Source organism: Eriocheir sinensis, chromosome 33, assembly GCF_024679095.1.
Source record: "Eriocheir sinensis breed Jianghai 21 chromosome 33, ASM2467909v1, whole genome shotgun sequence".
Taxonomy (NCBI): domain Eukaryota; kingdom Metazoa; phylum Arthropoda; class Malacostraca; order Decapoda; family Varunidae; genus Eriocheir; species Eriocheir sinensis.
Window position 1 is genome coordinate 2,976,136 of NC_066541.1, and position 25,069 is coordinate 3,001,204.

Sequence of the window (25,069 nt, forward strand, 5' to 3'; positions counted from 1 at the left end):
TATATATATCTCTCTATATATATATATATATATATATATTCACCCGATACCATCCTAAGCAGGACAAACTCGAATAATTAGTTATCGCCAATTGGCAGAGCTGCCAATAAGAGTGTTTTCCTTACTCTGAAGCATTGTTAAATTTTCGTTAAAGGTCACTCGCGAATTTTACAAACAAACAAAATTTTCCAGACATCATTATTTTTTATAAGAAAATTAAAACATTTCCGTTGCAATTTACTTTTATTTTTCAAATCTCAAAAGCTTCCATAGACCTGGCGATTTTCGACCAACAAACACAAACACACCGAAAACTAACAGATGGTAACCTATTGCCGTTAAATAGTGATCTTTCGACGCTAAAAATGCGTTTGTTTAGTTAGTAACATCAGCCAACGCCAGAGGGCCGTTTTTTTTTTTTTCTTCTTTGCCCTTGAGCCGCTTCTTTTACTGTGAACAAAAAAAAAAAAAAAAAAAATCCTTCCCATCAGTTCGATCAATGGGAACTGAAATATTTAATATTCTTCAAGTTCACCTAGGCATCGGTCTCTAAATTTCTCTAATTTCGTCTGGAAATATCAAATGAAGTAGCTTAACCTGACCAAAGCCAAATTAACCTATACTTAAACCGAAGATGAACATCGAGGTCACGCACATCTAATGCGTACTCGTATGCCCCAGCTGACTACACAACATCAGTTCCCGACTCTCTAAAACGCGCAGGGCAGCATCGTCATCATGGTGGCTCTTATAAAACTTTACAACGTGTCATCACTATATTCTTACATTTTTTTTTTAATTTGCGACGGGTATTGTACACACCAGACGTCTAGGATACTGAGTAAAACAACAAAGTGAAGGTCATAATATTTGACTTTTGTGAGACTCTAACCGAAATACGTACCATTGACAAAACCATGAAAACTTAACAGGCACATGGTAGTTTTGAAGGATGGTTAAAAGGATTACATGCAAGAATGCTAATGTTGCGTGTAATATAGTTTGGATGGATAGTCAGTTCTTGAGTTGTTACACATCACTGGTAGAAATGAATGATGGTGATTGCTAAGATCCTTGCACGGCGCCACAACACTGGATGTGAACGATGAGTAACACACATGCAGTGGGGGGGAGGCGGGGGATGGGTGGCAGGAGTCAGGATTAGGATTAGCCATCCCCACACCTTGCGTAGCCTACTGCACCAGTAGGGCATCCCACCGCTGAACTAATTTACTTGGAGAGCTTCCCGCGGCTTCCCTCTTACCATGCTTATACCTCTGCCTCGCTTCCAATGTCCAATCCTTCCCATAGAGGCATAGACACTTGGATCGATATTCTTAGAAGCTTCCGCCTCTCACATCGATTATTTCCAAGGGCCGAGGTGATGAATCGGGTTCTAATGATTTTTTTTTCATGTTACAGAAGAATGATTAGATTATCAATATAGGCTCATAAAACTACCCATGGAAATCCCAAAAATTCCAGCGAAAGCCTTATCATATGTGGGTGTGTAAGCCCTGACAAGTTTAAAACTATAGGCTAACCTTTAACTTCTTCGCATCCTTCAAATTCAACTACCCTCTTTGCCCTGTCCAATGTCTACCTCTGTCCAGTAGCCCTCCCCCCTCACCCTTTACCGCCCCTTCCCTTACCTAATATGGAAACATGGAAACATAGAAATGCAGGCAACAGAAAGCCTATTGGCTCATTACGAGGTCGCCCGCTTTGGTGATTTAATCTGCTCGTCAGCCACTTGGGGCTTGAGGAGCAGATGAATGCACCTCGATATTGAGGAGCAGATAAAAGCACCTCGATATTCAATTTACTCCCGACGCAGCGAAATGACGGTTGATTCTATATTTGAAGAAGTTGATGGTATTCGCATTTACTACTTCTGAGGGAAGATTGTTCCAGTGGCGGATGACTCGGTTTGAAAAGAAACTCCTTCCAATGTCTGTGTTACATTGACTCGACTGAATGGGTAAACCGTTATGTCTAGTTCTTGAGTTGGTTTGGCGTTCAAAGAATTTGGAGTAATCGACGTTATTGAACTTTTTCAGGTACTTGAAGACTTGAATCATATCCTCTCGTAGGCGTCTTTTCTCCAGTGTAAAGAAATTGAGTCGCTTGAGTCGTTCCTCGCACGGTTGAGCCCTTAAGGTTGGAATCATCTTCGTGGCGCGTCGTTGAATCCTTTCCAGTAAATCAATGTCCTTTCTGTAATTAGGAGCCCAGAACTGTACTGCATACTCGAGGTGCGGTCTTACCATGGAATTATACAAGGATAGCATCACGTCTGGCGTTTTACACTCGAAGTTCCTCGCCCTGCCCTTCCCTCCCTTTACGCCTCTCCCCTTACCCGATGCACTGCCCTTCTTCCCTCCCTAAATCTTTTTACCCCTTACCCAACGCCTTGCCCTTCCTCCCCCTTTACCGCCTCTCTCCTTACCCAACGCGCCCTTCTTTCCTCCCCCTTTACTACCTCTCCCCTTACCCAACACACTGCCCTCCCCCTCCTTCTCTTTACCGCCTCTCCCCTTACCCAACGCCCTGCCCTTCTTTCCTCCCCCTTTACCGCCTTTCCTCTTACCCAACGCCCTGCCCTTCTTTCCTCCTCCTTTACTGCCTCTCCCCTTACCCAACGCCCTGCCCTTCTTTCCTCCTCCTTTACTGCCTCTCCCCTTACCCAACGCCCTGCCCTTCTTTCCTCCTCCTTTACAGCCTATCCACTTACCCAACTCCCTGCCCTTCTTTCCTCCCCCTTTACCGCCTTTCCTCTTACCCAACGCCCTGCCCTTCTTTCCTTCCCCTTTACTGCCTCTCCCCTTACCCAACGCCCTGCCCTTCTTTCCTCCCCCTTTACCGCCTTTCCTCTTACCCAACGCCCTGCCCTTCTTTCCTCCCCCTTTACTGCCTTTCCTCTTACCCAACGCCCTGCCCTTCTTTCCTCCCCCTTTACCGCCTCTCCTCTTACCCAACGCCCTGCCCTTCTTTCCTCCTCCTTTACTGCCTCTCCCCTTACCCAACGCCCTGCCCTTCTTTCCTCCTCCTTTACTGCCTCTCCCCTTACCCAACGCCCTGCCCTTCTTTCCTCCCCCTTTACCGCCTTTCCTCTTACCCAACGCCCTGCCCTTCTTTCCTCCTCCTGCCTCCCCTTACCCAACGCCCTGCCCTTCTGTCCTCCTCCATTACTGCCTCTCCCCATACCCACCGCCCTGCCCTTCTTTCCTCCTCCTTTACCGCCTCTCCCCTTACCCAACGCCCTGCCCTTCTTTCCTCCCCCTTTACCGCCTTTCCTCTTACCCAACGCCCTGCCCTTCTTTCCTCCCCCTTTACCGCCTTTCCTCTTACCCAACGCCCTGCCCTTCTTTCCTCCCCCTTTACCGCCTTTCCTCTTACCCAACGCCCTGCCCTTCTTTCCTCCCCCTTTACCGCCTGTCCTCTTACCCAACGCCCTGCCCTTCTTTCCTCCCCCTTTACTGCCTCTCCCCTTACCCAACGCCCTGCCCTTCTTTCCTCCCCCTTTACTGCCTCTCCCCTTACCCAACGCCCTGCCCTTCTTTCCTCCCCCTTTACTGCCTCTCCCCTTACCCAACGCCCTGCCCTTCTTTCCTCCCCCTTTACCGCCTGTCCTCTTACCCAACGCCCTTCACTTCTTTCCTCCCCTTTACCGCCTTCCTCTTACCCAACGCCCTGCCCTTCTTTCCTCCCCCTTTACCGCCTTTCCTCTTACCCAACGCCCTGCCCTTCTTTCCTCCCCCTTTACCGCCTTTCCTCTTACCCAACGCCCTGCCCTTCTTTCCTCCCCCTTTACCGCCTTTCCTCTTACCAACGCCCTGCCCTTCTTTCCTCCCCCTTTACCGCCTTTCCTCTTACCCAACCCGCAGCTCTCCTTTTTTCCTCTCTACCTATCTCCCTTTTTCCAACACCCCTTCTTCCTCTCGCCATATCCAATGCCCTCCCCTCCTTCCCCTTTACTCTCTTCATCCAATGCACTGTCCTCCTTCCTTCCACTGCCTTCCTCTCAACACCTCTCAGGCTCACCCCCGCCCTTAATCCGCCCACTCTTAACCCGTTCCTCCGCTGCACTTTTATCTGGGTCAATGAGAAGCAACCTAACCACATAACAGTAATTTTCCAACGACTGATACAATACTAACGGTATTAGTATTAACCGTACTGGTAGTAAGTAGTAGTAGTAGTAGTAATAGTAGTAGTAGTGGTGGTGGTGGTGGTGGTAGTAGTAGTAGTAGTGGTGGTGGTGGTGGTAGTAGTAGTAGTAGCAGTTGCAGCAGTAGTTGCAGCTGCGGTAGCAACAGTAGTAGTAGTAGTAGTAGTAGTAGTAGTAGTAGGAAGAGCAGTAATGTCAGAGCAATAATTACAAATCATACCGCCGTCAGCACAGGTAAATGTCACATGCAGCAAGGTGCTGGCAGTCATGGTGCTACTGCCCCTCTCCCTCTCTCCCTCCCTCCCTCTCCGTGGCCTCACTGACTGACGCACTATTAGGACAGGGGAGGATGCTAGAGCACTGCATTACTCTGCATTACTCAACTTCTTTTAATAGAAGACCCACCCAACAGGAACTTAACTACTCAAGGCTGGAGGCTGCAGAACGTTTAGCCTCAGACCTTACTATTATTTCCGATTGGGGCAAGAGGAACCTGGTGTCCTTCAACGCCTCAAAAACACAGTTTCTCCACCTAGCCACTCGACACAATATTCCAAACAACTATCCCCTATTCTTTGACAACACCCAGCTATCACCTTCCTCAACACTAAACATCCTCGGTCTATCCTTAACTCAAAATCTCAACTAGAAACTTCATATCTCATCTCTTACTAAATCAGCTTCCTCGAGGCTGGGCGTTCTGTACCGTCTCCGCCAGTTCTTCTCCCCTGCACAGTTGCTGTCCATATACAGGGGCCTTGTCCGCCCTCGTATGGAGTATGCATCTCATGTGTGGGGGGGCTCCACTCACACAGCTCTTCTGGACAGAGTGAAGGCTAAGGCTCTTCGTCTCATCAGCTCTCCTCCTCATACTGATAGTCTTCTACCTCTTAAATTCCGCCGCAATGTTGCCTCTCTTTCTATCTTCTATCGATATTTCCACGCTGACTGCTCTTCTGAACTTGCTAACTGCATGCCTCCCCTCCTCCCGCGGCCCCGCTGCACTCGACTTTCTACTCATGCTCATCCCTATACTGTCCAAACCCCTTATGCAAGAGTTAACCAGCATCTTTACTCTTTCATCCCTCACGCTGGTAAACTCTGGAACAATCTTCCTTCATCTGTATTTCCTCCTGCCTACGACTTGAACTCTTTCAAGAGGAGGGTATCAGGACATCTCTCCTCCCGTATTTGATCTTGCTTTCGGCCACCTCTTTTGTTTCTTTTTTAGGAGCAGCGAGTAGCGGGCTTTTTTTTTATTGTTTTCTTTTTTTGTGTGCCCTTGAGCTGCCTCCTTTGTTGTTAAAAAAAAAAAAAATACAGGAGGATCTCAACAAACTGTCAGCTTGGTCAGAGAAATGGCAGATGAATTTTAACATCACCAAGTGTAGCGTACTTATAGCCTTTTCCATTTAGCGTAACCCATTTCTGGGTCATGATCTGTAGAGTCCCTTGATAGATAGAGTCCCGACAGCCTAAGATTTGGACGCCATTATTGGCCCTGTCTTCGCCGCGAGACCGTGTGCTAGTGTTTGAAAAGCGCGGCGAAAACACAGGGCCAATAATGGCGTCCAAATCTTAGGTTGTCGGGACTCTATGAGGGACTCTACAGATCACGACCCAGAAACGGGTTACGCTAAATGGAAGATGCTATTAGTGTAGGAACTCGCAACCCATTACACGGGTATAGTTTAGACTCCACAGCGATAGGCAGGTCTGAGTGTGAAAGGGATTTGGGAGTGTTAGTGAACTCTGACCTAAAACTAAGGAAGCAATGTATTAGTGCGAGGAATAGGGCTAACAGGGTATTAGGCTTTATTAACAGGACGGTATCTAACAGGAGTGCAGAGGTCATCCTCAGACTCTATTTAGCGTTAGTTAGGCCACACTTAGATTATGCTGTCCAGTTTTGGTGCCCACACTACAGAATGGACATCAGCTTGCTAGAATCAGTTCAGAGGAGGATGACCAAGATGATTCAGGGGCTGAGGAACCTCCCATATCAAAATAGGCTGAAACATCTAAACTTACATTCACTAGAGAGACGAAGAGTGCGGGGAGATCTGATAGAAGTATTCAAATGGGTCAAGGGTTACAACAAAGGCGATATAAGTAAAGTACTGAGAATTAGCCAGCAGGATAGAACTCGCAGTAATGGATTTAAATTAGAAAAGTATAGATTTAGGAGAGATATAGGCAAGCATTGGTTTAGTAATAGGGTGGTGGGGGAATGGAATAGACTCAGCAATCACATAGTTAGTGCAGGGACGATAGCTTGTTTTAAGAGTAGACTGGATAGCTACATGGACGAGGACGACAGGTGGCAGTGAGGTGTGGGTGCAGTAAGGTGACGGGGTACTGGTGCGTGCCTAGTTCCGCCGGTATAACGAGGATCAAGCCTCTACCTGTAACCCCTGTAACTACACCTCACCCACCGTGAGTATTGGGGGGGATTCTGGAGCTGCCCTGTGTAGGCCACCCGGCCTCTTGCAGTTTCCCTATGTTCTTATGTTCTTATGTACTGGCTTCCCCACAAACCCAAGCACACACCTACTTACATCGTGTGCGCGTGTGCAGCCTAATCCTCCCCTCCTCTACATGTAAACAGTGGCCCCCAAAGTCCCTTATGAACGTTATAACGTAGAAAGAGATAAAATTCGAGGCATGGTGCTCTAGAACATTTTCATATAATATTCTTCCCCGCGGTCGGACAGACTTTGCCTAACTATACCTCTCCCTGTTCTTATTTCCTTAGCTTCTCCCTTTTACTCCCTCCGCAGTCCCTTTCGCGGGTAGCTACAACGTGCTGGGGACAGACTACGTCACCTACACCTCCGTCTATTCCTGTCTGGACGTCCTCGGGGGCCGCCACATAGACCAGGCGTGGGTGCTGGCGCGCCACTTGCTAACGGACCAAGAGCTGGAAGTCGCCTTTAGCAACTTCATCCGGTGGGGCATCGATATCAGCAGCTTTGAGTTGACCAATCAGCTCAACTGTATCAATCTGCCCTAACTGACCCCTCCTCTCATTCCCCAACTTTCTCTCTCTCTCTCTCTCTCTCTCTCTCTCTCTCTCTCTCTCTCTCTCTCTCTCTCTCTCTCTCTCTCTCTCTCTCTCTCTCTCTCTCTCTCTCTCTCTCTCTCTCTCTCTCTCTCTCTCTCTCTCTATATATATATATATATATATATATATATATATATATATCCACCTAGGCTACCAATATCATGGAAGCAGAGAATCTTAATTAGTTAAGAATCAACAAGTAACGGATAGAACTAAGGTAATTTACTAGCAGTTGTAGTAATAAGTTTACTAATATGAATTAAGTTAAGAAAAATATAAAGTACCAAAACTACAACTTTATTTATTTCCTAAACTAATGAAATCCATAGCAACAAATAAATGACAAGAAGACTATTTGATAATTTACTTTCCAAACGCCATTAGACAGTAAAAAAATTAACAAGACCAAAATTTTGCAGAAAATACTTATTATATTTTGATATCCTACAGGCAATCAGTATTTGCACAGCAACGCATGACCCAACCGATAAGTAACTGAACTAGAATTATACGGGCACTATCATCGTACGCAAGGAGAACAAGAATGAACACTGATATGCTATTCACGAATACGCACTTAACGCATTACATAGTTCAACCCCGCAAACCATCATCATTATCTTCAGACATTACTAGTCAACTGCAGGACAAATGCTTTTCCCAATGTTATCCACCTAATTTGGCGTCAAAGTCTACTATGACAGTTGAAAATTGGGTTTTATGCTTCTTCCCTGCTACTCTTACATCTCAGAAAACTTTATCACTTAATTTTCTTTCTAAACTGATAGGCATAAGAGTGTACGTATATAAAGCTCTTTTTTTTTACATCAAAGGAAACAGCTCAAGGGCAAAAAAAAAAAAAAAAAAAAGGAAACAATAATGAAAAAAAAAGCCCGCTACTCACTGCTCCTATAAAAAGCGTTCAGAGGAGTGGCCGAAAGAGAGGTCAATTTCGGAAGGAGAGGTGTCCTGATACCCTCCTCTTGAAAGAGTTCAAGTCGTAGGCAGAAGGAAATACAGATGAAGGAAGATTTTTCCAGAGTTTACCTGCGTGAGGTATGAAAGAGTGAAGATACTGGTTAACTCGTGCGTAAGGAATTTGGACACAATGGACAGTAAAGGGATGAGCTTGAGTAGAAAGTCGCGTGGGGCGAGGCCGCGGGAGGGAGGGAGGCATGCAGTTAGCAAGTTCAGAAGAGCAGTCAGCGTGAAAATATCGATAGAAGATAGAAAGAGAGGCAACATGGCGGCGGAATTTAAGAGGTAAAAGACTATCAGTAAGAGGAGGGGAGTTGATGAGATGAAGAGCGTTAGACTCCACTCTGTCCAAGAGAACTGTGTGAGTGGAGTCCCCTCACACGTGAGAGGCATACTCCATACGAGGGCGGACAAGGCCTCTGTATATGGAGACCAACTGTGCGGGGGAGAAGAACTGGCGGAGACGATACAGAACGCCCAACCTCGAGGAAGCTGATTTAGTGGGAGAAGAGATGTGAAGTTTCCAGTTAAGATTTTGATTTTGTTCAGCTTGATAATGATTACCGGACTCGTTCGTTGATGTTGAAGAATTATTTTAAGTTCCCTGCTAGATTCCTGTTATTCAAGAATCCTAAACCCCGTTTCTTCCTATCTGTAAGACCTTTTTTAGCACGTGTTCATCAGGCAATGCTATGAATGACTCACCCGTCTTCCTAACTACGAGACACATGACGTCCAACCAAATATCTTTCACTTCTGTCAAAGAAGCAAAGCTGCTCTCGCTTGCTTAAGTCCTAATATATGTGCGCTGTCACGGCCAGACTCCAAAGGCGGCCTGATTGTATACCCAGAAATTCTTAGCACCCCTCCTCTGGAGCAGGTCTGGCCACTGTCGTGACTAGGTGCTCCATTGCTGCTGGGGACTGGGGGTCGTGTATTAAGAGCTATATGCCAGTGTTGCCTACGACTTGAACTCATTCAAGAGGAAGGTATCAGGACACCTCTTCTCACGTAATTGACTGCTCTTTCGGCCACCTCTTCGGATTCTTTACAGGAGCAGCGTGTAGCGGGCTTTTTTATTGTTTCCTTTTTTTCTGTGCCCTTGTGCTGTCTCCTTTGCTGTAAAAAAAAAAAAAAAAAAAAAAAGCTGTAAAACACAAGGATGGCCAAATCACATCTGGTGATTCCTTTTATCTGCATTTTGGTGCCACCATATCGGTTATATTCGGATAAGTCATATATATATATATATATATATAGAGAGAGAGAGAGAGAGAGAGAGAGAGAGAGAGAGAGAGAGAGAGAGAGAGAGAGAGAGAGAGAGAGAGAGAGAGAGAGAGAGAGAGAGAGAGAGAGAGAGAGAGAGAGAGAGAGAGCGGGAGAGAGAGAGAGAGAGAGAGAGAGAGAGAGAGAGAGCGAGAGGAGAGAGAGAGACTCTACATTCGCCGCGTGATGGACGACGCTGGTTCGAATCCTCACGCTACCACTCGGATTTTTCAGTCACCGCCGAGTGGCTTAAAACTACCCACATGCTGTCCTGAAGACCACCCATCAACCCGGACTCTAGAGGAAGCCGTCCAAGCGAATCAAGAACGAGTTCCGGGGGGCAGCATGAGCCAATGCAAGATGGCGCCACTATAAACACTCGCCTGCGCCAGAACGGGCTGGGCCGACCATCAGGCCCCACCGGGAAGATGCCTACCGGCGCAATAGGCAACAACGTAAGAAAAAAAAAATATATATATATATATATATATATATATATATATATATATATATATATATATATATATATAGGGGGTTCCATGATCTGCTCCATCCTAGGACAGCAGAACCTTATTTCTATGAACGCAACCCAGTTTGCCACCAGGGGAGGCATCAACTATAACAGTGGGATCCTGCCACTGGGAAGATCAGCCCAGATATATTACAGACCTGCAGCAAACCCAATTCCTTGGGTGTGATCCACCTGACTGGGACCTGGGAACACCTATTATCGTCCTATAAACTCGGTATAGAGGGACCTGCTAGCCGTCCCGTCCACCTTTGCTGCCGCTCAAAGGTTTCACCGTAATCCTAGAGCGGCGGATAGACGAATTCAAGTTTACCTTGCTTATATAGGGCGAGTTGACACACACACACACACACACACACACACACACACACACACACACACACACACACACACACACACACACACACACACCTCCGATAGCTCAGTCTGTTAAAGCGCTGCACTGTCAGGCTTCACGGCGTGGCAGGCAGAGGTTCCAGCCTCGCTCAGGCCGTTTTTTTTTTTTATCTGACTAAGTGGTTACAGTACCCCCTTGAGCAAGGGGGATGGGGCATGTGGTGTTTGAGGTACTGGCAGTATCCAGAGATCGACTAATGAGCCTTGCTCTAATCGGAGGGTACTTGCATAGCTGGGCACGATAACAGAAAACCTTATTCCCGATAACCGATAACTGATAATGGAAAACCTTATCGGTGATAACCGATATTCGTTAACTAGAAACACAAATATAGGCGATAACCGATACCCGATATTATTCCACAATTCCGATATTAGCTAGCGATAAGTCCGACAGGCGAAAACGATACTATATTGATATTTCAAATAAAAAAACATAGATGTATTCAAATTTTCATTATCTGTATTTTAGAAAACTTATAAAACCTGAAAACCGCACGTTGACACGTACCTATGGACGGTAATACTAGAAACGCCTGAACCGGTGTTGTGTTATTTGGCGTCCCCACCGTCGAAAGCTGGCGCTTTTGCTTACAAACACTGGTCTCTCGTGAAGTGCGCATGCTCAGACCAACAAGCGTAGACCTGTACACTCTCACAAAGCTTTTTAACCGTAATTAAGAGTTGCTGGAAGGCTGAATCAGACATACAGTACTACTTCCACCATCCCCGCTGTTTCTAGAACGACACTGTACGAGTTGTATTTATATGTACAGAGTGTCGTTCTAGAAACAGCGAGGATGGTGATACTGTATGTCTGATTCAGCCTTCCAGCAACTCTTAATGTGTTAAAAAGCTTTGTGAGACTGTACAGGGCTACGCTTACTGGTCTGAATATGCGTAGTTCACGAGAGACCAGTGTTTGTAAACAAAAGCACCAGCTTTTGACGATGGGACACCAAATAACACAACACCGGGTACCTTCAATACCGTGGCATGCTCACAAACGAATATAGAATATCAAATTTGAGGCAGTGAATAATCATTTTTGGGGCAAAGTTAAATGGTTTTTCTCTTTGATATATTTATTTTTGAGTCTAACATAAAAAAATAACGTAGTGTTTTAATGTTGATGATCAAAGTATGAAATCTCTTCACCGAAGATATTTCATACCCCGAAGTTTTTTCATACAACACCGGGCGCTCGGGTCACGCATGCGCAGTAGGGGGGAGACAACGTTTTTTTCTGAGAGGCGGGAAAAAGTAGCGATTATCGCTAGTTTGGTTACAAAAGTAACGAAGATACCGATATATATTTAAATAAGTAGCGGATGGCCAATAACCCGATTTTGTTATCAGCGATAAAGTATCGCGATAACTTATCGCGATAACGCCCAGCTATGACTTGCTAGCGTGTGCGAGTCCAACTCGTGATCAGGCCGTGGTGAAATACACACACACACACACACACACACACACACACACACACACGCACGCACGCATGCACGCACGCACGCAGGCAGGCAGGCAGGTAGTGTACGTACGTACGCACACACACACAAAGAAATATATTTACTATAATTTCCAACTAAGAAAAAACAATACACCAATCACAGCTATCATATAAATAACAGAATGCAATTCAAACTTGTACCGAATTTTAACTAAACAATCACGACGCAAAACATTATCAGCATTGCAATTAAACTAAGCAAGATGAACGTTGCATTTACAGGCAACGCTACGTAAACCCTAACAGAATCCTACTCATAAATATATGCTGAATTTTTGATCCCACAAACAGTAATTCTCCTCCTCGCACCCTCTACGTGGCTCATCAAGTTCCTCCACCACCATAACACTGGGCACGTCAGCTTTGTTTCGTCAGTCAGGGGGAAAGATTCTATGGTGCCCAAGGTGGTGTTTCGTCAGTCAGGGGGAAAGATTCTATGGTCCCCAAGGTGGTGTCTCGTCAGTCAGGGGGAAAGATTCTATGGTGCTCAAGGTGGTGTTTCGTCAGTCAGGGGGAAAGATTCTATGGTGCCCAAGGTGGTGTTTCGTCAGTCAGGGGGAAAGATTCTATGGTGCCCAAGGTGGTGTTTCGTCAGTCAGGGGGAAAGATTCTATGGTGCCCAAGGTGGTGTTTCGTCAGTCAGGGGGAAAGATTCTATGGTGCCCAAGGTGGTGTTTCGTCAGTCAGGGGGAAAGATTCTATGGTGCCCAAGGTGGTGTTTCGTCAGTCACGGGGAAAGATTCTTTGGTGCCCAAGGTGGTGTTTCGTCAGTCAAGGGGAAAGATTCTTTGGTGCCCAAGGTGGTGTTTCGTCAGTCAGGGGGAAAGATTCTATGGTGCCCAAGGTGGTGTTTCGTCAGTCAAGGGGAAAGATTCTATGGTGCCCAAGGTGGTGTTTCGTCAGTCAAGGGGAAAGATTCTTTGGTGCCCAAGGTGGTGTTTCGTCAGTCAAGGGGAAAGATTCTTTGGTGCCCAAGGTGGTGTTTCGTCAGTCAAGGGGAAAGATTCTATGGTGCCCAAGGTAGTGTTTCGTCAGTCAAGGGGAAAGATTCTATGGTGCCCAAGGTGGTGTTTCGTCAGTCAAGGGGAAAGATTCTTTGGTGCCCAAGGTGGTGTTTCGTCAGTCAAGGGGAAAGATTCTATGGTGCCCAAGGTAGTGTTTCGTCAGTCAAGGGGAAAGATTCTTTGGTGCCCAATGTGGTGTTTCGTCAGTCAAGGGGAAAGATTCTATGGTGCCCAAGGTAGTGTTTTGTCAGTCAAGGGGAAAGATTATTTGGTGCCCAAGGTGGTGTTTCGTCAGTCAAGGGGAAAGATTCTATGGTGCTCAAGGTGGTGTTTCGTCAGTCAAGGGGAAAGATTCTTTGGTGCCCAGGGTAGTGTTTCGTCAGTCAAGGGGAAAGATTCTTTGGTGCCCAAGGTGGTGTTTCGTCAGTCAAGGGGAAAGATTCTTTGGTGCCCAGGGTAGTGTTTCGTCAGTCAAGGGGAAAGATTCTTTGGTGCCCAAGGTGGTGTTTCGTCAGTCAAGGGGAAAGATTCTTTGGTGCCCAAGGTTGTGTTTCGTCAGTCAAGGGGAAAGATTCTTTGGTGCCCAAGGTGGTGTTTCGTCAGTCAAGGGGAAAGATTCTTTGGTGCCCAGGGTAGTGTTTCGTCAGTCAAGGGGAAAGATTCTATGGTGCCCAAGGTGGTGTTTCGTCAGTCAAGGGGAAAGATTCTTTGGTGCCCAAGGTGGTGTTTCGTCAGTCAAGGGGAAAGATTCTTTGGTGCCCAAGGTGGTGTTTCGTCAGTCAAGGGGAAAGATGTTGTGATGTCCAAGGTGATGTTGGTGGCCATCTCCGTTGTTCCTAGCCAGAGATTATTTGATTCTGTGTGATGAGCGATGTAGGGTCTCTGCACTGATTTTGATGCCTAGTAGGTTGATGTTGACTACCCTCTCTGCTGACCCGGGCAGAGATAATGCTTTGTCTGACGAATGGATCGGGAGTTTGTTGAGATAATCTGGCAAAATCATCTACCCTTTAAAGAAAGTCCCGTACAAATACTAAAAATATTATAATAATAATAATAATAATAATAATAATAATAATAATAATAATAATAATAATAATAATAGTAATAAAATGGATAATAAGACCTGGAGACCATCATTTACTGGTTTTAATGTCAATCACTAGTTGGGAGTAGTAACATCAGAAAAGAATGAGGACTAAAAAGTCGATCTAATAATAAAAGGAAGGTTGAGAAGAGTGAAGAATACTGGAACATGCACAAACAGCGTGTGGATAACAGTATTCAATATTTGCTTCATTTCACTCAGACGTAAAACTTTTTGTTGGTTACTTTTTTTTTCACTCTTGCCAATTTCCACACTTTCCCGATAGACGGAAATTTTTGGCACGACATTTTTTTTCACTTCCCGAAGTTGACATCACAAAAATATTATATCAATGGTCCTTTGCCTCGTTTAGTATCAACGGTCTCTTATTTCCAGAGGGGGGGCGGAGTCCGTTCCCGCTTTCCCGCCTCGTGTAACTAAAACACAATAGTCCAGATGGCTGCACTTTTTGTTACGTGTATCACAGAAGACGTGCTGTATCAACTCACCCGTTCACGGTTTTCTTTAGTGCTGTTTCACTTCAAGCAAAGGAAAAAGGTGAAAAAAAAAAAAACGGTGTGGACATAAGTGGCGAACAGACCTGAATGGATTCTGGAAAAAACAATACTGGAGCAGGGAATCACAACGATGGTATAAGGGTGCAAAGAGAAATGAAACGCGAAGAACTCTTCGAAACAATCTACGGTTTTCAAGAAGAGAGACTTCTTGACTTCTACGAGGCAGTCTTGCAACTCATATCCAATAATGGTGATGAGCAAAAAAGATAAGGGGACCTAGAAAAGCATCAGCTATGAAAGACAGCGGGAGTCACTTAGGAGTCAATTATTGATGTTGCTACAACGGGACCAAATGCTAAGAAGATTATGCAAAGGAATCAGTACAATTAAGAAGGCGGTAAGATCTTTCCTTTTTTTCCCATAAGCATCGAGTTGACGGCAAGGAGACACACGGGAGGTGAGTTCCCAAGAAGGAGAACGAGGAGGAGCAGGTCAAGGGGAGTCGAGCTCGGGACCCCCGCCATCTGCCCCTCCTCATGTTCTCCCGCCAGGTGGTTTTCTCCCTCCCGCGGAGTGACGGGGCATCTAGTCCATGTCCACGGACTGGTTGATGCTCTCAGATCGGAAGGACTCCACCTGGGCCTGGCTGTCTGCCCTCATCATGCGGCGCAGGTCAGGCTGTGGACGGGTGGGTGGGCGGGTCGCGGGGAGGAAAGGGGAGGGGGAACGGGGCGGAGGGTCGGTGGGGTGGGAGAGGCGGGTGCGGGCGCAGGGATGGAGAGAAGATACAAGGAAAACAGGGGAAAGAAGCAACAAAATAACAGTAAGAAATAAAAGGAACGGAGAAGGTACAGACAAGGACACGTGACGAACAAAAAAGAGGATAAGAAAGAAAACAAGGAAAAAAAAAGGAGGCAAGAGGTTGATGGAGAGAAAAAGAATGGGAAAACAAACAAAAGAGGTTACAGTACAAACAAAGTAAGAGAGAGGTGGCGGAGGGAAAGGTGAGGACAAAGAAGATAAAATAAAAAGTCAGCAAACGTTCATAAAGTGTGCGCGTGTCAAACACCACAAAACCACGAACGCTAACCCTCAAACAATATGAATTATTATTCTTTCGAGAAGGATCTGTAAATATTCACAATGGTCACCAACGAACAGATGAACCGCGGTGCCTCTCTCTCTTCGCTCCAGTGCCACACGCTTGAGCCTGCTTTTCCACACTTTCAATGCGGTGCTCCTCCCCTTCCATAGTTTCCAGCTAACAGAAAAGGTAGGCTCCACTGCGACCCACTAACTTGATCCACTAATAAGGTTTCTCAAGGGATTTAAGGACTAACACAAATCCTAACACCAGCTGTGTTAAACCTGGGCCAACGAGTTTATTTTTTCTTTAAATACTCAAATTATATCTATATAATTTTTCGTACCATTTATACCACCACCTGAACACAACGAACATGTCATTGGGAAAGTAACACCCGAAACTGCCATCCCTTTATCCTTACCTTAGGGTGCATGAGGACGAAGGGCAGCTCGGCGGTGACCTCTCCTCCCATAGCCCCGAGGTAGAGCTTGACCTTCACGGTGTAAGAGATGATCATCCCGAACATGTCACGGGACTCAGGGTTGGCCAGCCTGGGTAGTGGGGGAAGAAGGGTCAGTAAGGCGGGATGGCAGATGTTTAGTGAGGGTTAAGGAGAAGGAAGTGGGTATATTCATGGAAAGAAAGTTTATATTATAGCAAGGAGAGTGAGGGAATGGGAGAATGAGGTTGTGTGAGGGGAAGAGGGTTAAAATGACTGATGAGTCTTAAATAAGGTCAGTTGACATGGATGAAGAGAGGAGGGAAAGTACTCAGATTTATGTGGTATGGAAATAAGTAAGAGTAACGAATTTTTACAATATTTCATAATATCAATATGTGAATGGGAACAGCAGAAGGGGAGAGGCTGTTGGATGGAGCACTCGCACGGTAGGTGAGACAAGGAAGGTGTGGATGAGCAGAGTGAAAAAAAGGGGGGGGGGGGGGGGCAGATGGAAAGAGGAATAAGTACTTATGATTTATGTAGATTAAAAGGGCAGGCTAGAAGAGGTAATTGCGGGGTGGATGGGAAAAGCAGTTGTTGTCTGAGGTACTCACAGGGTGGAAGAGGCGAGGTTGGTGTGGATATTTTTGAGGTGGCCGTCTAGAGCGACGCCCCGGCGGTCCATGTTGGAGCTGAGGGTCGGGGTGAGGTAGAGCACCTTCTGCAGGGCCGAGCCGGGGCTGACGGGGCAACCCTCCCTGCAAAGCAACGCAAAATTTTACACCACACACTTAGGCATGAGCCATGTCCACAACTATACAATCCTCCAGTGGTCATAACACACTGCATAAGGGTGACAAAATAATGGGTTCGTGAAACGTTTGAGATAAATATTAAGAACGAGGGTGTGCCTCTATATTTCAATATTTTTCCAAAATTCTTCACACAAACACTATCGATGAATTAGGAAAAATTAACCGGAAACAGTAAAGCTTTGTGAGATTGAGGGAACGTAGTCCCCTGCAGGGACGTTGTAAATTTACTTGTCTTTTATTGACTCTTAAGACGTCCTCTTCCATGGTATCATTGAGGGTGACTAAAGACAGGTGAATATAAATATTCATAACCTCCCTATGGGGTTGCTCCACCCCTGGACCCACTGGACCGTGCCTGGACCCCTAAACTTTCAGACTCGTTGATTGTTCTACAGCCTATTACTAGTGTTTATTTCAAAGAATTTATGATTTTTTTCGAAAAATAGAGGCGCGCCGTTGTTTTTAACATTTACCACATGAAGCAATCACTGTGAGGCTATAAACGGACCGAATTCCTCACAAAACACTGAAAACCAAGTGACTGGGTGGTCTATAATAAATTATGACAGTGGTGATGTCAAGGTATTTCGTTAAAGGTCACTCACATTAAAATATTCTGTCCTCTACTATGTTTACTCGCAAGTATCCTGTGACGTCTGGTGTCAGAAAAAAGTAGTTTCGTTTGTGAAATATGAGTGCCCTTATCGAAAATTTACCCATATCAATGATGCCTACAGTAATGAGAAGGGGAAGGAATTATAGAAGGGAACAGATTCCAAGAGACGGGACACAACCCCCGATTAATACCTGGTACCCATTCACTGCTGGGTGGACAGGGGCGTAGGGTATCGGTAAAGCCGCCCAAATTTTTCCACTCCGCCCGGGAATCGAAACCGCGCTCTCTCGGTTGTGAGCCGAGTGTACTAACCACTGTACCACGAAACCCCCCAACAATGATGGGACGGGAGTTTCAGCCGTACTCACTGGGTCTCCACGCTGGCCACGGTGCTGCGGTACTGGCCGCCAGTGAACAGACAGATATCCACAGACTGCTGCACGGCCGCCTTTAGCTTCTTGACGGTCTTGTTGCTGTGGTTCTTCACCAAGATGTTGATGGCAATCTTCTCGTTGTGGTAGTAGAGCTGCTTGTCCAGGTTCACCTCCAACTCCAGCTCGCCAGGGCTCAGCATGAAGTCCTTCCTCACGATGGTGCAGGGTTGGCGGCCCTGACGACTCGGCGCGAACTGAATGCGGCGGATGTTCAGCTGCACCGTCGACCTGCGAACAGCACAGTGGGGCTAAGTGGAGTTAAAGTGAACACTGGGTGAAAACGTGTCACTTACATAAATTTCATGAAGAGGAGACAACAGACAAATAGAAAGATATAAGAACATCACGGAAATCATGTAGGACGCGTCCACACGTTGCCTTGAAGTACCGTTTGAACAAAACGAGTGAACTTCACATGTCAAGAACAAATCAGTATTCGAATCGTAGTAATAAAACTGACTCCACTCATATGAACGAGGAAACATGTTGACAATTGGGATTATGACGTAGTAGGCAGGCTGCCTTACATATTTATATATGTATAAACTCATATTGCTTTATATATATAACTGTCAAATACGCTCGAAACTTTGAATCAGTTGCATACCTGTACAAATAGTGTTGCATGTTACTTAAATGCGGACATGTTGCTGGTTTTGATGACATGTTTTAGAGCACGACTAGACGCGCCCTTTGACCTGACACACTGAGGCGCCTTGTGATAGGTATACTCCTCCGTCACACACACCATCATACCAATAGCCACATCACTCTATACTCACCGCTTATGGCTGCGGTCCTCCTCGTTCTCGCCGACGTAAACCTTGATATAGTACTCTACACCACAAGGACGGCCCTCGTCCTCGGCGGAGGGCTGGATGGTGACAGAGGGCGGCGCCTGCTCAGGCATCTTGAAGGTGAAGGGGTACGCGTTGGCCCCAAGCTTCTTGATGAGCCGCTCCTGCAGCTTTGTGGCCTCGTCATTCTTGGGTGGGTAGATCTGCTCCGACGCAAGGTACAGATCCTTCTGGAAGTTGAGGCCCATCATCTCATCTTCCTCGCGGCCATACCTGAAGCTGCACACCAGCTGCCCGTACACCCGCCTGTTGTTGAGGTAGGACGGGTCCACCACCAGCACGCCATCTGGGAGGGGAAGAGGAAAGCAACGCCACCCAAAGGGTAAGTATAGAGAGTATAGGAACACTATTATGTTAAATAGTTTGTCCCAATTATCCCGTCAAATAATATAAAGTGGTGGCATTGATATGGCAAGTTTATCTTTATGAAGTGTAGGATATGTTTTGTTTTCTATACAACATTATGGAACACCCTATTACTTTAGATACTCATATATTTTCTACAGCCAGGGCTGACAGATTAAGAAGTGGCTTCTATGTTTAACGTGTGGCCTGAAGCAGCCTTACAAGAACGGCCTGCACACATCTTGGACGATGAAAAACTACACAAGAAACACTGAGATGGACACCCACGGATAGTTACGTTAAGTGTAGATATGTGACGTGACCTAAAACGATCGATGTAAAAAATAATATATGCACTGCAAAATATTCTCCAGCAGAAAAATGAAAGCTATGAGAGCATCACGTACTTAGACAAATGTAATAATACACAAAAATATGACAATATCACGTTGGTTTTATAATGCTTCATGCATGAAACTTATTTCATATATATCACACACCGATCATGGTAATCTATAACAAATCAATTTACTTCGCCTTATATGAGGCAACGAGCAAGACAGCCAATAATTAAGGTAATCATTTTTTTCTTGTTGCTGCTGTTTTAATTTAAGCCAAGGATGAGGTGGATGAATGCTGTGAAAAAATATGCGAGTGGTGAGATGGTGAACGATCAGTGGGTGAATGACGAGAAACACCCAGACAGGTTAGGATGGAAGATTTCTATTCATGGTCACTCAGTGCAAAAGAATAAGATTAAATATTACCGCTAGTAGTAGTAGAAGTCGTAGTAGAAGAAGTAATCGTTGCAGTAGTAATAGTCGTTGTAGTAGTAATATTAGTGATAGTGGTGGTGTAAGTACTGTAGTAGTAGTAGCAGTAGCAGCAGCAGCAGCAGCAATAGTAGTAGTAGTAGTAGTAGTAGTAGTAGTAGTAGTAGTACGTAGTAGTAGTAGTAGTAGAAGTATATATAGTAGTAGTTGTGGGTAGATAGATGAAAAAGAAGTAGCATTAGTCATTGAGTGGGTGAAGTAAAAAAATAACGTGCATGTCTCACCGACGGGGTCCACAGAAGAGACATGGTCTACGAAGTCACGGCGGCCGAGGTAGATGGTCAGCTTGCCATTGGGGGCCGCCTTCTTGAACACTTTGAACTGGACCACCATCCTGTCTATGTGTTGTGGCTCCTGCGGTGCTGTGCTGAGTGGAGGCTGTTAGGTTGTGTAGCTGTGCAGCGTTTGACAGGGTGCAGACGGTGCTGAGCTCTTATAGTGGCCGACGGGGTGCTAACAAGATTGTGGAAAGCTGACAGGGCGCTACGCACGGCACGACACGTGCAGGAAGTCAGGTGAGAGGAAGCCATCAGACGCCACTAGCCACCCTCCGACCTTAAGTGACGGCCTGACCTCTTTTTCTCATCTCTGTCGTTAAGACTTCCTCGAGTTCCTCCCTCTGGACACGCGCCGAATCTTTTTTTTTTTTTTCATCCACTCTTTGCAGACGTGGCTCTTCATCCCTGTTGTTATTCTTCCTTCTTCCAGTGTTGTCCGCTGTTGTTCCATGTATGTAGTTCCTTCCCTCCCTATCCCCGTCTTGTAGAGTTTCTGCATCCTGTGTCTCTGTAATAGTAATTACAAGAACTCGGCTTAGTGTATTTTTGTTCTTAGTTTTCATTCCTTTTCCTTCCTACATAGCTGATCCGAGTTTTACTTGTGATGTACTGCAGTACACGAAATGTGCTTAAAAATAAACTGAAATATACATATGTGAAAGTTATTTCAAGTGTACTGCATAAATTCAGAGTTAATATAACATTAGACTATTTGCAGCTCGTTCCTGCATACCAAGTAATGACATGATAATATAATCTCTCTACCAAGGTGGCGGACATCTTGCGCCGCGCTGGCCCAGCGACACACTTCGGCGGCTTCTGTGGATGATAAATCGGCCGCGCTACATCAGTGGAGGAGAGGGGGCCACCATAAAGGAATGGTATTTAACCTTAAAAATAATTACAGACAATTCATTAGGAAGCGATGTACAGATCATATAGTCGTATTTGAGTATATTTAGTCATGTTAAACATTTGCATAAATGTGCACTGTGGCCAGGGCTGCACATTTGGTTCTCTAACTAAATAAAACAATCTCTCTCTCTCTCTCTCTCTCTCTCTCTCTCTCTCTCTCTCTCTCTCTCTCTCTCTCTCTCTCTCTCTCTCAGCAGGAAGCAAGGCCAGAGTACAGTAGCCCTTCGTTTCACAGGCTTCACTATGACGTAGGTCCATCCGTTCTCGTGTAGGCGTTTCTCCTGACGTCATAGCTGATGTCAGGTGACGTTAATATGATATCGCCGCTCAACCAAGATATCAATCACTAAAAATCATCATGTTATCAACTAATTACTCAACAATGTATTTTACCTTAGCTATCCATCACTTACCCAATCATCATCATCAGCAGCAGCAGCAGTAGCAGCAGCAGCCAGTATCATTTCACAATGTCACTCACTTTTTTTCTATATGTGTCATCTACGGATGTCCTGACTCCTGACATTTGGCTTTTATTTTTACTACTTATATATCATGTTATCTACTTTTGCCTTTTTTATCCATTTGCATCTGCAATAGGAAAATATAATAGTCCCAGGGGGTTCTGTGACTCAACGAGCTGACACTTTGATCAATAGTAGTTTGTAGTAGTTTCTTGCATGAACGCATTCCTGGGAGACCGTTATTCGTCGATCTAACAAGATCATGTCATTCATCTTGCCAATCATGTGCGGTGACAGTAAAGCTACAATCACACTGACTTCACGACCTGCTAACGACCACCCGCGACCCCAAAATGCTGCGATTCACACCCACCGCTCCCCGACCACATAGTCGTTTAGTGTCCGTCCAGTGGGTGACCGGACGGCGACCATGGTAAGATTCACCACACCTTGACCTCACACCTGAGGCCAAGACGCCCCCCATAGGCCGACCAGTGACCGACAGGCAAGGACCAGTACGCGTCCTGTCGCAATGAGGACGGCGACCTCCCTTAACCAGTAAATGGAGAAAATGCAACATACAGGTCAGGCACCAATGGACCGTATTGGTTATACAGGCAGCGCCACATGTGGCCACTCACCTCCGAGCTGAGTTTTCCATATCCAGCTCAATGAGAAGGCAGACTGCCTTGCTCGACGTGCCCTTCAGGATGACACAGTGGACCCCGGCACTGACTATACGCTTAGCTATGTTAAGAATAAACTTAGGCATTATTTCCGTGATAGCATTGCTACCCAACTCAGACACTGCTGTGACACTGGCAGCGCCAGCAGCCTCCACTATGTTAGTGTCTCCCAGCACTGTGTTTACCCCTATGGGTGACACAGTGCCCCTCAAGATGTGGTAGCAATGCGCCTTAGGCTAGGCTATAGGTACTACTGGGAGGTATAATTTTTAATTAGTAAATCCCCTGGTGTCTGCTGCACGCTATATGTGCCAGGCCGAGGGGCCACACACTGCATCACTATGTCATGGAATGCCCTTTTATTGCTAAGTTTAAACCACGGGACTGCCTTGACCTGCCCCAGACAATTTGTTGGCTCCTGAACCATGATGTCCTCCCTGCTATCCTCAAAGAACACCCTCAGTTTGCACCAATGTGGTGATGCAGTGTGTGGCAGCCTGAACTACTCCCGTGCTATACACGGTTGTAATTTCTGCAGTATTCTACTTTAAGGACTATTTACCCTATCTCTGTATTCATTCCCATCTATTGCTTGGGCAATGTCCTTCTCCGTCCCCACATTTTATTTTCTTATTGTCTAGGGGGAGGTACCGCCCCCCTCCCTTGTTGTGCACTCATTCCTACCATGGTATCTTTTTAGTTTCAAGGTGCTACCTCCACATGTATTACTAGTTTTGTAATCACACTCTGTCCTGCCTGAGGGTTGGGATGGCATGTTCCTCCCTTCTCCCTTGTTGTTTACCTGCAACAATTGGGGGCTCCCGTGGTCCCGTGTTAGAGTCTCTGCCTTGCGCTTCGGCGGGTTGTGGGTTCGATCGAGACCTATCAGTAGGGATGGGCAAGTACCGTTAATTTGAGTACCGGTAGTACCGGTAAACTCAACCAAAGTAACACCAGTACTACTACCACCGGGTACTGGTTTTTTTTTTTTTTTTCTTAATGACTTCTGATGAAATTCAAACAAAAATTTCCTAAAGAAAACCCCCTCTCTTCCTTCTTCTCTAAGTAACTATAGTAGAAATGCAACGTTTTGATTAATAATTTAATAAAAAAAAATAAAGGACAGACCACTGTACCATGACCACTGACATGTCTAAGTGTGTGGTCTAATTTTCTATATAATCTCCTCTCTCTCTCTCTCTCTCTCTCTCTCTCTCTCTCTCTCTCTCTCTCTCTCTCTCTCTCTCTCTCTCTCTCTCTCTCCTAGTCTCTATTCTATAAGAAAATAAATATTTTTCGATAAAAAAAAAAGACTCCATATAATAATAAAATACAAAAAATAAACATACCAAATAAAAAAAAATATGACAAAAGATGGAAAAAGTGACGTTAGGAAATAAGGAAAAATCAAAAACAGGACAGAATATTGGATAAAGAGACTCAGCGTCTGCAGAATGGGGGACAAAATGGTGGGAACAGGGGCAGTTAGTCAGCGGGCACTGACTCCATCATGATATGGGCGGGCAAGGCACGTAGTTAATGCGAGCAGAGTGATCACACTTGGGTATGATGCTGATCGTACTGGGTCGCTGAATACCGGTACACCAAGCGTTCCGGCGGTACCGGTTCCGGTATCGATAATCTGGTACGGGTACTGGTACCGAATCGCTACAGGTATGTTCACGTCAACTCAGCATTAGTACCACTCGACATCGGCTACATCTGGTGGTACCGGTCTGGATCGGTACTCGAGGGGCTTTAGAATACATCACTGCTCGCGATCACTGGCATCGTATGGTATCGGGCGGTGCTATTGCGTCTATGCCTTTCACAGTGCCGCCCCGCCTGTGCCCGCTAATGATCCGGTGCACTGCTTGTGCTCCCATCGGCTATTATTTTCCCGCCATGCTCGCCCCCCTGCCTGTAGTATGTCCCCCACTTTTCCCCCGCTGACCGTCTCCCCGTTTCATTTTTTTATTTTCATGTCCGATTTCCATGCTCTCCATTGCTCCATTTTTTTATTTATATTAGTTACATACTCTCTCTCTCTCTCTTATCACTCCTCTATTTAATCACCTCTCTCTGATATATCACACTAATAATATCCAATATCTCTCTCTCTCTCTCTCTCTCTCTCTCTCTCTCTCTCTCTCTCTCTCTCTCTCTCTCTCTCTCTCTCTCTCTCTCTCTCTCTCTCTCTCTCTCTCTCTTCTCTCTTTCTCTCTCTCTCTTCTCTCTTTCTTCTCTAATCTCTTAAAAGTTTTATATATATTAACATATAAGTTAGATCTTAAAGTTAGTCCTTTATTCTCTCTCTCTCTCTCTCTCTCTCTTCTCTCTCTCTCTCTCTCTCTCTGATTCTCTCTCTCTCATTATTAAGTAGCAAATATATCCACTAGTTTAGGATATCCTACTTCTCTCCTAATCTCTAATTATAGTGAGATATAAACTATTATGTGTAAATAAATATATGATCATTAAGATATACCAATACTAAATCAATATCTCTGGTACTCAATCACTAGAATCTCCTAGAATACAGTGAAAATTTTCTCTCTCTCCAAAAAAATAGGTATGATACTCGATTTAACCCTAATATAAAAATACAATGTTTTTATTAATAAAAAAAGCAAAATCATTAGTATGGGAATTATACCTAAATACCTCTACCTATCAGTTACCATGGGGGTGGAAAGGTGGGCTCTTTCCGACACCCTCAGCCCCGTTGTTGGGCCTCCTCCTTGAAAGAATTGGGTATCTCTCTACCAGCC

General features: G+C 45.5%; 3 protein-coding genes across 10 annotated transcripts in view; 2 read left to right on the forward strand and 1 right to left on the reverse strand.

Annotated features, from left to right (window-relative positions):
- Positions 1–7,375, forward strand: part of LOC127006544 (apolipoprotein D-like) — a 10,697-nt gene extending 3,322 nt beyond the window's left edge. Inside the window, exon 4 of the mRNA XM_050876513.1 lies at positions 6,952–7,375. Within this exon, the coding sequence (XP_050732470.1) occupies positions 6,952–7,184 (233 nt within the window). The 3' untranslated portion in view covers positions 7,185–7,375. The remainder of the gene's footprint in view (positions 1–6,951) is intronic.
- Positions 7,376–11,946: 4,571 nt separating this feature from the next.
- Positions 11,947–13,947, forward strand: LOC127006546 (uncharacterized). 8 transcript variants are annotated; one of them, XR_007759627.1, is made up of 4 exons: positions 11,947–12,365; positions 12,410–12,893; positions 12,982–13,421; positions 13,510–13,947. XR_007759627.1 is itself a non-coding variant. In XM_050876516.1 (4 exons), exons 1-3 carry the CDS (start codon positions 12,310–12,312, stop codon positions 13,379–13,381), a joined length of 984 nt encoding a protein of 327 aa, XP_050732473.1. In that variant the 5' UTR covers positions 11,947–12,309; the 3' UTR covers positions 13,382–13,421; positions 13,510–13,947. The 8 variants fall into 8 exon arrangements, 4 of the variants coding, with proteins under 4 accessions (XP_050732473.1, XP_050732475.1, XP_050732474.1 ...); XR_007759626.1 differs by having other exon boundaries at positions 12,410–12,629; positions 12,718–13,421; XM_050876516.1 differs by having other exon boundaries at positions 12,410–12,937.
- Positions 13,948–14,056: 109 nt separating this feature from the next.
- On the reverse strand, positions 14,057–20,371 carry LOC127006545 (arrestin homolog). Its single transcript, XM_050876514.1, has 6 exons — positions 20,180–20,371; positions 18,703–19,063; positions 17,855–18,148; positions 16,670–16,813; positions 16,035–16,164; positions 14,057–15,204 (listed from the first exon to the last, which is right to left on the reverse strand). Exons 1-6 carry the CDS (start codon positions 20,286–20,288, stop codon positions 15,112–15,114), a joined length of 1,131 nt encoding a protein of 376 aa, XP_050732471.1. The 5' UTR covers positions 20,289–20,371; the 3' UTR covers positions 14,057–15,111.
- Between the last annotated feature and the right edge of the window lie 4,698 nt (positions 20,372–25,069).